Genomic DNA, 15,746 nt, shown 5'->3' with positions numbered 1-15,746 from the left:
CAGTGCTTTTACCAAGCAAGTAAACATTTGCTTAACAATTAAAATGTGACAAGTTGATGCTAACTTTAAGGTTTTTAATATTTAAAGGAAACTTGCCAGATCCTGGTAAGGCTCAGGATTTTATGAAGAAATTCACACAAGTTCTGGAAGATGATGAGAAGATAAGAAACCAGCTGGAAATGCTTGTTAGCCCAACTTGTTCTTGCAAGCAGGCAGAAGGATGTGTGGTAAGAATAGCTTTCACAACATTTGTGATATTATGGTAACTGAATTGGTTATTAACCTATTTCAAATATATATTGCAGCGAGAAATTACAAAGAAGTTGGGCAATCCCAAACAACCTACAAATCCTTTCCTGGAAATGATTAAGTTCCTTCTGGAGAGGATAGCCCCAGTGCACATTGATACTGAATCAATCAGGTGTGTATGTTAGTTGGGCTGCAGATAAACTAATGGAAGCTTAGAGATGTAAATAGTGGCTTGTCAAATGATACCATTAGATTAAAATATTTTAGATTATATTGTATTCTATCTGTATTTGTAACTGCATAGATTAAATCTTGTGTTTTTAAATGTAATTTTTCAGCTTTTGTTCTGTTTGTTTACTTTTTTCCTCTGCATTCAACAGCATAAAAAATAGACGAGCTGCTAAGATAATTCCATTTGAAAATCTACAACAAAGTCTTTGTTCCCAGCATGATGGTATATCAGTGTTTGGTCAGGTTATGAAAAGAGTGGAAAAGTTGAACTAGATTTCTTGTTTTCTTTTTAATTATTAGAACCAGTTAAGACAATTATTGTATGTCCATTCCAATACACTGGTCATATGGTAAGGTATGAACAATCATAAAAGCATTAGGAAACATGCACATTTTAATTAACTGTAATAATATTTTTAATGCGTTGCAAATAGTAATATTTTTCATTGTAGACTGTAATAATTGAACTCTATATACTTCTGAGTAATGGAAGGAAAAAAGTGTATATGTGATTGGAGTGCAGAAGTGTACAGCTTCACCATAAGATACACCTGCCTCATTCTGTACATACTTTCCAACTTCTGTAACAAAGGAGAAAGGAGTCATACAGCCTCAGACATTACACAGCCCTCATTCATTTTCTGATTACCATGTGTCGTGCCTGAATAAAGCAGGGGTCCTGTGGAAAGATCAGTATATGATCATGTAATGGAGCTCTGCCATAATATCTAGGCACAAGGAAATGCAGAACTAAGATTGTATAGGCTGTCTTAATTCTCCTATTTCTTAATTTTTGAGGTATGTAACTTTGCAAGCTTAACATTCTTTTGAAGTAATTAGTTTTTGTATTCAATTTCCTAATTTTATTTTAGAAAGCAAACTGGAAAATCAGAAATTCCATAATTAGTAACCATATTAACTTCTGGGTGGGTCAGTAGCAGGCTTGGTATCTTTAGATACACATCACAAATCTTTACTATTTGTCCTAGTAAAGATAATTGGTAGCAGTAATAGGCCTTGTCCATAGGTAGCACACCTATTGGCAAGACAATCTGGATTTGAAAATTTTGGTTTCTAATCCAGATTCTTCAGGGGAGTATGCTCAAGTGATTGCAGATGCTTCTCCTTTGTTCTTCTCCCAAAATCTCCATCATCACCTGTCTGTTCTCCCCTCTGCTTCTCACCCCTTTTAATCAGACTGCTTTCTCTTCTTATTTCATGCTGTCTGGATGCTAATCTTTCCTATGCTTTCAGTAGCCTGTGCTAGCTCCTCTGCTGTCATTTTTAGTGCTTTTTAAGCAACTGCCAGGAAAACCCTGCTCAGGGCTTGTCTGTACTTACAGCTAAATCGGTATTGCTGTGATTAGTGCAGCAGTGTCAATTTAGCAGGGCTGGTAAAGACAAGCTTAATCAATGGTAGACTCCTTTCCCATCAATGTCTGTAATAAACCTCTCTGACAGGTGTGGGGTAAGTTGGCAGAAGAACATCTTCCATTGGCACACAACAGTGTCTATGCTGTGCTAAATTGACCTAAATTATGTTCACTTCACTTATGTAACTTTTGTAACTGAAGTAGTATGACTTAGGTTAACTTACAATTTTATTGTAGGCCGGTCTGGCAGACTTTGCAGCCATTGTGTGGAGCATTCTTGGTGCCAGCAGAATGTTCAGAGAATTTAGCTGCATTCTTCTGAGTATGTGAAAATGGCAGTTTTCAGAGGTTTATGGCTTGGTGAGATTTCTTGAAATTCGAGTGTCAGCGCAGAAGTACTTCTCTGATGCTAGAGTGACTCTTTTGCAAATTTCAGATTGCCTGTTCCAAAATAGACAGGTGTTAAGGTTTTTTCAAATAATTTTTTTGATATAGAGAAAAATACATTGTTTTGCTGAGCTTCATTTTGTGAATCTTCTGAGTGATTTTTGGGGGCTTTCGGTAACTGATAACACCTGGCTCAGGAAATTAGAGAGAGAAAATGTAGTTTGGCAAAGTTTGAGCGAATAAAAGCAGGTACTTATGATAGATTTTTAGGAGGCCTTATGTATAGAATACTGTTGGGGGTATTCTGTGCAGTGAAGAATTTTGCAGAAATTTATGTTGTGTACAGAATTCCCACTTCTGCTCTCTGAAATGGACTGAAGATATATTTGTCCACTATAAGGTGCTGCTAGATCTGGCAGATCCTAGCTTATAAATAGAAGAGGGAAAAGGAGAGGCACCTGGAGTGTCCCTAGCAACTGTTCTTCACAGCACACCCAGAAGTAAGATGGCAGTGGCTTGCTGGAAACTGTGCAGGCCTGGGACCAAGCATCAATCTATTTCTCCCACTGGATTCTTGGGCGTGGGGGGTGTAGAGAGTATGAGTATCTAAACTGGTGGAGGTGTATGTGGAGTGCTGGTCTGTGTGTGTAAGGGGTGTTCCCCGCCCCGGGCTGGACTCTGGCGGTATAGGGGCAGAGCAACAGCAACTGGGCTTCTGTAGGGGTTTCTTTAACTCTGTAATCATGAGGGAATTTTTGTGTGGGTTGTTACCAGCATGTTTGTTGATCACTATTTTAAAATAAATTATCAAAATAATTGAAATTGGCATGATTGTATATTGTTGTTTTGACAAAAGTTGTTGAGTTTTGCAGAATATTAAAGTATTTTGTGCATGGTTTTTAATTTTTTGGGTGCAGAATTCCCACTGGAATAATAGTATCAGAGATCAGATTGTGATGTGCCTCTCTTAGAATTTGCTACTACATGGTCTGTTTTTAATGGCTACCTGGTTTAAGCACAAGAATTGCCATGAGTATACATTTCAATATCCATTCAGAAATATCGCAACCTTGGATTATATTGTCGTTTGAAAGCCCTTCACTAAGCTCATCTTGGACATAGGTATATATAGGAATACTGATCTAGTTTTGGAGTCTGATTGTATACTCCCAAGAGCAACAATGATTTTCTGTTTAATAAGGTTCCAAATGAGTATCTGTTGCATTGAAATGATTTAATATTGACAAGCTTCATGATGAAATTATCAGTAGTAGTTATATGGTGTCAATTTCCACGAAATATATTGCATGATCTGCAGTCTACCATAGAGGAAGAGTGATCTTCATTTTATGATTCTATCAGAGATTTGATGAAGAACAGCTGGATCTAGGGAAAATAAAGAAGAAATGTTCAATTACTTGAGTCAAACTATGGGAGAGAAAAAGATGTATGGTGCAGAAGAATGCACTGGAAGGTTAGATTTGAGTCGGTGATGAAAGGAGGAAATGAGCAATAAAAGAAATGTCTTGAACAAGCAGTCAGGGCCCATCAGGATGATGATAATTAGTAAAGTGCAGTGTATTGAGGAAGTCTTTGAAGGATATGACCAGTAATGTGTGTGTGACATTTTGGAGGCCCTAATTGGACAGCTGTTGTTGCAGCTTTTACCAGTTGAGGACAGAAATGATGCATACTTTCAGAGTATTGATGCACAATTTACGCTTTGGTATACTTTTAAAAGTGAATTATTGAGTAGATCCACATCAAAGTGTAAACTACATTTTATTCAAAAAAAAGAAAATAGGCAAGAGACATTAGAGAATGATACTTGCAGTCAGGCAGTTATGAAGTGATAAAGCACTTGGTCTTGACTGTCTTTCATCAGATTTGCCGAAGTGTAGATGCTCAGATTTAATGCACTGGCTTCATAGAGTTGTCTTAACAGTTTTAGACATTGGTCACAGAATATTGGAAATAGATCTGCACTATTCCTTTTTTCCAAAAAAAAAAAAAAAAATGAAATCATCATTCTCAAACTATAGGGGAAAAATATCAGTCCCAGAAAAGGTGTTTAAGTTCCTCCTAGTAAACTGACTGAAGTAGTGTCTCAGCCCAAAAATGATGGATAGCCAGGATGGTTTCTATACAGGTCAATTTTTATTCCATGCAGAAGGCTATTGTGAAAATGGGTTTTGCCCATGAACGTCTCTAAGGTGCTACACAGCGATCCCTCTGAGACTTTTAAAAGGAAATAAGCATCACATTTCTAGATTTTGCAGTTGCTTTTGACTCAGTGTACTGTGGATACTACTGTGTAGTAAAGGTGCCCAAAGACTTTACTATCCCTACTGGAAAAACTAGAATATGAAACATTGACCCTCATACAGCTAAATGTTTGTTTTACAGATTGGTTTTGGTAAAATTAGGAGTACACCATCTGGGTTTGTTCTCGCCTATGTAATTTAATTTTCTGATAGAGTTGGTTGATGCCCAGTTAGGAGGTGTGAAATTACAAATTCATCTTTAGAGGATTTAGAGTATGCAGTTATATTGCCTATTTGGCAAGTCTACTGACCATCTTCAACAAAAGCTGGAAGAGCTTTAAAAAAGTGCAGAATCTGTGAGATTTCAGATTAATGGGAATTACGGCTCACTGCATGTGGGTGTGTATCATCACGTTGGCCTTCTTTGTGTACATTGGTAAAGCAGCCATGTGGTCCTCTGTCCACATTTTCACCTCTCACGCTGCCATCTTCCCAGTAGCTGTGGCAGATGTGTTAATCAGCTGCACTGTCCTACAAATTATGATCTCTGAGTCCCCACACCCACTTGCATACTGAACACTGTTTGCTGTTTACTCACATCTGGAATTCAGATGGGGAACATCATTCGACTACAAGGAGGAGATTACTTAGTGCAGCTGTGGCCAACCCACGGATCGTGAGCCGCATGCAGCTCTTCCCTCACCCTAGGGTTCATTTAGCGAAGCCACCGCCTCCCCTCCCCCCCCCCCCGGCTCGTAAAGTTGTCCCCATGCCTCTGAAAACAGTCCTCTCCTTCTGGTTCCCTGTGTTCACCGGGGCAGGGGAGCCACTTGACGTGGGGAGCCTGGTGTGGGTGGTTTGTTTTGTTTGTTTGTTTTTTGTTTTTGTTTTTTGTTTTGCTCAGCTTGGCTCCAGCTCTTCGCACTGGATCCACTGATATCTTGCCCAGAATGGGTTGGCCACCCCTGACTTAGTATAATGGTGGATTTTAAAAAAAATGTGTGGTACCTATTTAGATTCCAGTATCCACCTTCCATTCCATCTGCTGTGGGCCCTGTTTGTTGGTAAGAAGGACCTGGACCAATGCTGGCACGGCTTTTGGCTGACTCATGATGAATATGTGGGTTAATGTGTACTTCTACGAATATTTCTGGCTCTGGTACATGTTGTACATGCGCACCCATATCTGGAATCCAAATGGGAATTGCATATCTCAAAGAACCTCCAATTACAGGAAGTAACCTTCTCTTTGAATGTTTTCAAAGGCTTCCGTTTGGGTCATGGGATATCTGGGTTAGGGATGTAAAAGAGTAGTCGAATAGTTGACTGCCTAATAAGCTTAGGCTTATCGAGTCTATATCAGAGGCAGCAAGGACGGGGAAGCAGAAGCTGGTGCGGGGGGGGAGGAGGGCGGAAAGGGCAGGGGAGGCAGCGACGCTCTATCTTTTTAATGTAGCAAGACCTGCCTAGCTCTTACTACATTTAAAAGGCAGAGGTTCAGCGTGGGACTCAGAGTGAGCTGGGACTGAAGTAGGGTTGTAGCTCATACTAGTCCCAGAACTACTCCTGCTGCAGCTCTGCAGTTTAAATGTAGTAGGAGCCAGGCTGCCTACATACCTGACTCCTACTACAATTAAAGTGCAGGGATGTAAGCAGACATTTATTGACTAATCATGTACTCAATACAAATTGTATCGAGTATATGATTAGTTATTTACTCGATACTTAACATCCTTAGTCTGGGTAATAACTAAAATATAAGTGTTCAACATGGTAGTGATGACCGCTATTATATGCAGCAGAAACATAGCTGTTAAAGACAGATAAAGGTGAGGAAATAATATTTTCAATGTTCTGGTGTATTAACATCCACTGGTTCAGTTTCTGTCACAAACAAGGAGATATTTAGGTGATCACAACAAGAGGAAATCTTGAACCAGTTGAGAACGTCTTGATCAACAATTGAAATATTGTCATAGAGAGTATGCTTCTTAAGTTTGCAGATACCACCAAGTTGCGAGGGATTGCAAGTGCTTTGGAGAGATAGGGTCATAATTCAAAATGATCTGGACAAACGGTCTAAGGTAAAGAAGATAAAGTTCAATAAGGACAAATGCAAATTATTCCACTTAGGGATGAACAATAGTTTCACACATACAGAATGGGAAGTGACTGTCTAGGAAGGAGTGCTGCAGAAGGGGATCTAGGAGTCATAGTGGACCAAAAGCTAAACGAGTCAACAGTTTGACACTTATAAAAAAGGCAAACATGATTCTGGGATACATTAGCAGGAGTGCTGTGAGCAAAACATGAGAAGTCATTCTTCCACTCTACTCTGTACTGTTTAGGCCTCAGTTGGAGTATTGTGTCCAGTTCTGGGCACCACAATTCAGGAAAGATGTGGAGAAATTGGTGCAGAGAAGAGCAACAAAAATAAAGGTCTAGAAAATATGACTTATGCAGGAAGACTGATCAGTTGGGCTTGTGTAGTTTAGAAAAGAGAAGACTTGAGAGGGGACCCGACAACAGCTTTCAAGTATCTAAAAGGATGTTTTACAAGGAGGGGGGAGAAAAATTGTTCTCCTTGGCAATAGGCTTAAATTGCAGCATGGGAGGTTTAGGTTGGATATCAGGGAAAACTTCCTAGCTGTCAGGGTGGTTAAACACTAGAAGAAATTGTTTAGGGAGGTTGTGGAATCTCCATCAGTGGAGATATTTAAGAGCAGGTAGGATAGACAGGGCTCGACAATCTATGTAATCTATTCGCCTGTGGTGAGTAGATTACAACCCAGAAGGGCCAGGTTCAGGCAATCTGCGTATGCACAGAACGCCAGGCAGCACGGCTGGCGAGCGGGGCTCGCCGCGGTTCGGCGAGCACTGAGGATAGACATCTATTGGGGATGATCTAAATGGTACTTGGTCCTGCTGCGAGGGCAGGGGACTGGACTTGATGACCTCTCAAGGTCCCTTCCAGTTCTAGTATTGTATATTGAGTAACAAGACCACTGCCATGGTGGGGTCCTGTCCAACAGGCAGAAGGTTTCTAAAGCTTAGCTCAAAAGAAGTAGAGAGAGAAATCAACTACAAACGATGTTGGAAAATGCATTTTTGAGGGGTTTAAATCTAAATTTTCCCATACTGACTCTTGCTGAAGGAAGGAATATGTTCAGGGGACCATTCAAGTTGGAAATCCATTTTGCACACCACCATGGCTACATCTTGTCCATGGGCATCTGCTGCTATTGCTTAATTATAGGTGTTGCTGCCAGATCTATCCTGAATTTAGATACATTTTTAAGAGCTGCCAGAAGTAATATGTGGATGTATTTTTCTGAGAAACTTTTGAACTTCTTGGGAAGAGCTCAGTAAAGCTCAAAAGCTCCTTTTTCACCAGCAAAGTTTTAGAGCCTTCATCTCAAATTATATATTAGGGAAGAGCAATCAGCTATTTCTCTGCATGGCTGATTAAGAGTGCCTTCCTAATTTGTACTAATGTTTTGGAAATGGACGTGTTAGCTGAAACTGGCAATAATTTGTAAATTTGTGTCAACATTTTATTTTTCCATTTCAGTGCCCTTATCAAGCAAGTAAACAAGTCTATAGATGGAACAGCAGATGATGAAGATGAGGGTGTACCTACTGATCAGGCAATCAGAGCCGGTCTTGAATTGCTTAAGGTAAAATATTCTCTTGATGTTCAGTGAAGCCTATAATAACTTTGTTGAAATTCACTAAAATAACTGTTAAAAAAAATAATTCTCAATTTCTTAAGCTACTATGGTCTTTTCAGCAGATATCCAAAAGAAAATGTTTTTCATACACGTGAAGTTTAATCAGTGTTAGAGATCGATAGAAACTGTAATTGCAAGTTTAACATCTTTTCATAACTGTTTTCAAAAATTAATGTATCTCTTTTTCATGAATGTTAGATACAACACGGCAGTGCTATGTATTCTTTTAAAATTTTATTTTATAGGTGAATGTACTCTCAGAAATTTGGGTTTGGGCTATGGCTGTCAGAGTGTGCATTTGTGTGCACTTCCATCCCTCATCTCTGTTTTACTAAGTTCTTCTTTTGTTTTTATTTTTATCCTATTGTTATGTATACACACTTGCTAGCGGTCACTAGTACAACATTTTGCAGTTTTATCATATGTATAGGTTTGCTCAGGATTAATACTCTGACAGATAAATTATGCAGCAACTTGCACCTGCTTCCTTTTTGTTTTTCAGAAATCAGTTACAATGAAACCTGGCTATAGTCACATTTTAAAATCACTGTTTCACACAAACAAGAATCAATTCCTAATTTTTATCAAATCTTTTTATTCTATATTTTAATATTGGGGTAGTAGGCCACGCCCCACTCACGATGAGCTTCTTAGACTAAACAAAGTTTCTATGTCACTCCTGTTCTCCTATTTTTCTTGTAACTCTGACAGAATAGAAAATAAGTTGGAGCTGATCACTTTGTGTTTTACAACTGTGTATTCTAAGCAGTGTGAACATCTCTTTTAAGTGAAGAAATACAGAATTTAATTATGCTATTTCTATTATATCTAACTTCACTATAGGGAGTTCCATTGTATGTGTGTGTAACTGATACCACATAAACATGGTACAGAGTAAACATATGGCATCAGATACATCAGTGCTGATGAGCTCAAGTACATGAAGGTCTTCTGGTTCACAAAAAATGTCATTTGAATTCAGACAATTAAAAATCCTGACTCTGTAGAATTTGGAATCTGCAAAACACATAGCTCAGATTATCCAGAGATTGGAGGCAGTCATTTTAATATTATGGGAAGTTTGGGTTGGAGAAGGGTGAGTGAAGCTGTTGAAAATCACTAGTTGAAAATCTGTGCAAGTCTGGATGAAGTTGGAAGAAATCAGTTGTGAAAGGGTAGGTTTGAGATGTTATCAGAGGTGATAAGACCGTAGGATCCATGATGTCACTCAGGAAGACTGTGGATAAAAAGAGATTTAGTACAGAAGTGACCTCTGTAAACATGAACAGAGAGGAATCGGAGGAGGAAGAGAATCCAGCAAAGTTAATGCTGATGAAGTCATGTGAAAGACTAGAGGAAAGCTGGGAAAAGACACAGTCCAAAGAAGATTAAGGAAGAGAGAAATAGTTGGCAATATGAAAGACAGCAAAGAAATTAAGGAGTATGGAGAAAAGCACACAAGTTTGGAAGACATCATTAGTGATTTTCATGAAGCCAGTTTCAGCCGAATAGAGAGGATATAATCATATGTGAAGAGGAAGTTGAGGCTCTGAAAATCAGCAGCCTACTCAAGTAGAGTGTTTCTTTAGAATAGGAGATAGTGTATTCTTGAGAGAAAAGGGAAAGTCAGGAGACGGAAAGGGAGGTGTCCAGGCAGGATGGTGGTATAGAATTATACAATACTAGAACTGGAAGGGACCTCAAGAGTTCATAGAGTCCGGTCCCCTGCCCTCAGGGCAGGACCAAGCACCTTCGAGATCAGTGGTTTCCAGGCTTTTTAAGCATGAGATCACTTTTTTTGAATTTAAGTGCAATCCAGGATCTACCTCAGACCCAGATACCTTTACCCCACCTCCTTCATGCCCTTTCTCTGAGGACCTGCCCCTGCTCACTCCATCCTCCCTCCCTCCCCCATTCTCCCTTCCTTTGACCAGGCAGGGGAGAGGGTTGGGACACAGGCTCTGGTCTTGGGCTAAGAGATTTGGAATCGGAGTGAGGCTCTGAGTTGAGCCTGGGGCATGGAGTTGGGGTGGAGGGTACAGGCTCTGAGGGAGTTAGGGTCCAAGAGGCTTAGGGGCAGGGGCTTGGAGATCAGGCTCTGAGGGAGTTAGGGTCCAAGAGGCTGAGCAGGGTCTTGGAGATCAGGAGTGGGTTCATGACTGGGGCAGGGGTTCGGAGCTGGCTCAAGCTGCATACTGTTTACCTCAGGTGGCTCCTGGGTGGTGGTGCAGTGGTGCTGTCAGGCTCACCCCTACCTTGGCCATACAGCACTCCCAAAAGCATCCAGCAAACTCCCTCTATCACAAGCCCTATTGTGCCCCCCCCATCCATTTGGTGGAGATAGTATACAGGATAGGAGGGGGCGTCCTGACATCAGTGCTCCTCCTCTCCTTTCTCTGCTCTCACAGCAAGCAGGAGGTTCCCTGAGGGGACAGCTCCAAGGCAAAGGGCAGGAGATGCACAGCAGTGGGGGGAGGGGCAGCTAACGTGACAGTCTTTGATAGCATCTTGGCCAAACCAGTCAGGATCACCTGTCAGAGGCTCCAAAATCTACCAGTAGATCCTGATCTGCTGGTTGGTGACCACTGTTCTAGATCATCCCTGACAGATGTCTATCCAACCTGTTCTTAAATGTCTTGAGTGATGGAGATTCCATAACCTTCCTACGCAATTTATTCCAATGTTTAACCACCCTCACAGCTAGGAAGCTTTTCCTAATATACAACTTAAACCTCCCTTTCTGCAATTTAAACTCATTGTTTCTTGGGCTATCATCACAGGCCAAGGAGAACAATTTTCTCCCTCCTTCTTATAACACCCTTTTAGATACTTGAAAATAGCTGTCCCCCCTCAGTTTCTCTTTTCTAAACTAAACAAGGCCAATTCTTTCAGACTTCCCTCATAGGACATGTTTTCTAGATCTTTAATCATTTTTGTTGCTCTTCTCTGTAACTTCTCCAGTTTCTCTGCATCTTTCTTGAAATGTGGTGCCCTGAACTGGGCACAGTACTCCAACTGAGGCCTAATCAGTGCAGAGTAGAGTGGAAGAATTACTTCCTGTGTCTTGCTCACAACACTCTTGTTAATGAATAGCAGAATCATAGTGTGTGTTGTTTTTTTTGGTAATGGCGTCACACTGTTGACTCATATTTAGCTTGTGGTACACTATGACCCCTAGATCTTTCTGTAGTACTCCTTCCTAGACAGTTGCCTCCCTTTCTGTATGTGTTAAACTGATTGTTCCTTCCTAAGTGGAGTACTTTGCATTTGTCTTTATTAAATTTCATCCTATTAACTTCAGACCAATTCTCCAGTTTGTCCAGATTATTTTGAATTATGACCCTGTCTTCCAAAGTACTTGCAACCCCTCCTAGGTGGATATTAAATGCTTTACTAAAGTCTAGGTATACCACATCCACTGATTCTACCTTATCCACAAGACTTATTATCCTATCAAAGAAAGCTATCAAATTGGTCTGACATGATTTGTTCTTTACAAATCCATGCTGGCTGATCCCTATCACCTTATTATCTTTCAGGTGTTTGCAGATGAATTCCTTAATCACTTGCTCCTTTATCTTCCCTGGCACAGTTAAACTGAATGGTCTGTAGTTTCCTGTGTTTTTCTTATTTCCCTTTTTGTAGATGGGCGCTATATATGCCCTTTTCCAGTCTTCTGGAATCTCTCCCAACTTGCATGATTTATCAAAGATGATAGCTAAAGGCTCACATGCCTCCTCTATCAGTTCCTTGAGTATTCTAGAATGCATTTAATCAGGTCCTGGTGACTTGCAGACATCTAATTTTTCTATATCATTTTAATTTGTTCTTTTTTTATATTATCTTTTAAAGCAGGGGTGGGAAAAAGGGCTCCTCAGGTTGGACCTGGTCCGCCAAGCGGGTTGATCCGGCCTGCTGAGGCCGTGCCGCTCCCATGCCCCAAGCTAATCAGGGCCTGGAGGTGGGGCAGAAGTGCACAAAGTTTCCTCCGCGCTTCCAGAAGTGCGTAGTGCTTCTAAGCGCCATGCACTCTTGGCAGGGCGGAAGGAGACTTTGTGCGCTCCCCTGCCCCCAAGCCATGATTGGCCTGGGGGCAGAGGGAGCACACAAAGTTTCCTCCTCCCTGCCCCCACCCAGCAAGGGGCGTGTGGCGCTTAGAAGCACCATGCACTCCTGGCAGGACAGGGGGAGACTTCATGAACTCCTCCTGCCCCCCAAGCCTTGATGGGTCAGAGGGCAGAAAGGGGAGTGCATAAAGTCTTCTCCTACCACTAGGGGCATGGATGCCTAGGGGGAACATCTAGGTGGAGGCAAAGACTTCACCTGTTTCCCCCCACCTCTATCCCAGTCATGGGAGGGGAAGCAGGCAAGTATTCTGGCCCTGCCCCTTCAGCTTGAGACCTTGCCTCTTCTGGTGCTGCCCGGTGCCACTTCAAAAATTTCTGAAGTGGCCCCTGGCAAAAATTATTGCCCACCCTGTTCTAAACCTACCCCATTTCTGCTAGCATTCACTATGCTGGGCATCCTGTCACCATCAATCTTCTTGATGAAAACCGAATCAAAGAAGTCATTGAGCACCTCTGCCATTTCCAAGTTTCCTGTTACTGTTTCTCCCTCTTTACAATGGGCCTACCCTGTCCTTGGTCTTCCTCTCACTTGTAATATATTTGTAGAATGTCGTCTTGTTACCTTTTAAGTCTATAGTTAGATTGAGCTCATTCTGTGCTTTTGGTTTTCTAATCCTGCCCCTGCATACTTACGTTATTTGCTTATATTCATCCTTTGTAGTTTGACCTACTTCCCACTGTTTATATGACTCCGTTTTTTTATTTTTAGATCATGTTATATCTCCTGGTTATGCCAAGGAAGTCTCTTTCCATACTTTCTTTCCTATGCAGTGGAATAGTTTTTTAAAGGGATATTATTAAGGTCCCAAAAGCAAACTGCCAACTCTCTTCGATTATTTTTCCTCTTAGTCTTGCTTTTCATGGGACCTTACCTACCAGTTCTCTGAGTTTACTAAAATCTCTCTTGCTAAAATCCATTTTCTATTTTGCTGTTCTCCCTTCTACCATTCCTTAAAATCATGAACTGTATGATTTCATGATCTTTCACCCAAGTAGCCTTCCACTTTCAGATTTTCAACCAGTTCCTCCCTATTTGTTTAAATTAAATCAAGAACAGCTTCCTCCCAGTAGCTTTCTCAACCTTCTGGAATAAAAAATTGTCTCCTTGTGTAGTCCAAGAACTTACTGGATAATCTGTGTCCTGCTGTGTTGATTTTTCCAACATATGAAGGATAGTTGAAGTCACATCACCACCAAATCCTGCGCTTTGGATGTTTTTGTGAGCTGTTTAAAAAAAGCCTCATCCATCTCTTCTGCCTCGGTAGGTGGTCTGTAGTAGACCCCTAGCATGAAATCACCCTTGTTTTTTACCCCTTAAACCTAACCCAGAGACTCTCAACAAGTCTGTATAGGTGAGCATGGACAGTTTGAAGGGTTACATGTTTTGGGACACAAGAAAAAGAACAGAAAGGATTGTGAAGGCAGGGTGAGGATGAGGAGAGCAAATAAAAACATAAAGATCATGGAAAGAGGGAGGTGATGGGGAAAGAGCTATAGACTGGAGAAGTGAGAATTAGGATTCCCTTACAAAAACTGCAGTGTATTGTAAGGATTCAAAATATGGCAACGGGTATTAATATTTGTTTCATACAATTGGGGTTTTTTAACGTGTGATTTGTCACTTTCTTTTTGTAGGTCTTGTCATTTACACACCCTATCTCATTCCATTCAGCTGAAACTTTTGAATCCCTTCTGGCTTGCTTGAAAATGGATGATGAAAAGGTGGCAGAAGCTGCATTACAAATTTTCAAAAACACAGGAAGTAAAATTGAAGAGGACTTTCCTCACATCAGATCGTAAGTTAGATTTATTATGCCGCTGAGCAAAATTGTTTATTAAATGGAATTCTAGAAGTGTTGCATTTTATTCTTGTAAAGTGCCATATTTTTTGAAGGAAAGTGTTACTTCTGAGAAGTTGGGGGCATTCAGGCATTTTAATAAGAATAGCATTGAGGTTAAATAACCATAAACAAATTATCTGATGAAACATTAAATTATAATTAATTATGTGAATGACAATTTTTCTGCAAGTGATGGTTCCTATTGTATTCCAGTGAGTACATGTGTACCATCCATCCAGGGCCAAATATTTTGAGAGTAGTAGTGTCCATTAGTTTGTGCATGTAGTCTTGGCTTACTTTGTGGTTTTGTCAGAGATGATAAAGGGCACAGCAGACTGACTGTGTCTTGCAGTTTCTTCTCCCCATTTCATGGTCCAGGTCACAACTATTAGTGTCCTCTTGCATGTGGCATACATCTGAAAATATATACATAGTTATAGAGTATTTTACCTTTTCTGTAGTCCTTTTTAGAAGTTTTCTAGCTTTAGGAGTAGAATTTTGATGGTGTGTGTTGCTGCATAAATAACCTCCTCCCTCCCTCATGTTGCCATGCTCTGGTACTGGACTATGCTGAAGACACTAAGCTTTAAAATCTGCTTGCATTCTTTCTCAGTCAGCAAGAAACGTCAACATTGCCTCTGCTACATAGGAGAAGCCCACGTATCTGGTAGTATCTGCCAGTCTTTCTCCAACTGTATCTGATAAGGTCAGGCTCTCTGCCTTCAGAAGCATGTCATGAAAGTTTCCACAAGTCATCATTCAGACCCAGATGGGGCAGTCCCCCCATATATCAGCCTGAGACACCCAAGAGTGAGCCTCTGGCTACAGAGTCCAAATCGGACCAGTGGTACAACCACTATTAACCATATGCTGGGGCTTACCAAGAGATAGGGTTCTATTTAATTTACCTTGTGATAACCCAAGAAGAAAGATTGATGGAGGCTAATTGTGGACCGCTACTATTGCAATTGCTTTATTCACAAGGAGAGGAGTCACAATTCCATGAGTGGGAAGGGGCAGCCAGCTAGGGGACCAAAGGCTTGGTAGGCTGAAAGTGGAGCCACTTCGCTATACTTGCTAAGTATGGGGGAGCCAGACAGACTTCTGTTGCAGGTGCCAGCACCGAGCCCCACTATTCCCCTGGCTGCCTTAATTTGGCGGAAGAGGCAGGGCAGAACAGGAGTCAGCAAATTAAAAAACATAGCAAGAGACCTAAAAAAGAGTCACCGTGGCTTAACCACCATGTAAAAGAAGCAGTGAGGGACAAAAAGGTATCTTTTAAGAAGTGGAAGTCCAATCCTAGTGAGATAAATAGAAAGGAACATAAACACTGTCAAATCAAGTGAAAAAATGTAATAAGAAAAGCAAAAAAAGATTTTGAGGAACAGCTAGCCAAAAACTCAAAAAGAAATAACAAAATGTGTTTTAAATACATTAGAAGCAGGAAGCCTGCTAAAAAACCTGTGGGTCCCCTAGATGATCAAGCTATAAAAGGAGCAATCAAGGACGATAAAGCCATTGCGGAGAAACTAAATTATTTCTT

At 40.8% G+C, this 15,746-nt stretch overlaps 1 protein-coding gene across 4 annotated transcripts in view; it reads left to right on the top strand.

Annotated features, from left to right (window-relative positions):
• Positions 1–15,746, top strand: part of PDS5B (PDS5 cohesin associated factor B) — a 259,503-nt gene that overhangs the window by 144,812 nt on the left and 98,945 nt on the right. For all 4 annotated transcript variants that reach the window (XM_075919194.2, XM_006134210.5, XM_006134209.5 and 1 more), the window contains exons 16-19: positions 88–227; positions 306–421; positions 8,076–8,181; positions 13,998–14,158. In XM_075919194.2, the coding sequence (XP_075775309.1) occupies positions 88–227; positions 306–421; positions 8,076–8,181; positions 13,998–14,158 (523 nt within the window). The remainder of the gene's footprint in view (positions 1–87; positions 228–305; positions 422–8,075; positions 8,182–13,997; positions 14,159–15,746) is intronic.

The sequence above is a fragment of the Pelodiscus sinensis genome, chromosome 1 (assembly GCF_052426305.1).
Source record: "Pelodiscus sinensis isolate ZL-2025 chromosome 1, ASM5242630v1, whole genome shotgun sequence".
Classification (NCBI taxonomy): Eukaryota; Metazoa; Chordata; order Testudines; family Trionychidae; genus Pelodiscus; species Pelodiscus sinensis.
The sequence above is the reverse complement of the archived record's forward strand: the minus strand, read 5'-3'. Positions and strand labels throughout refer to the sequence as shown.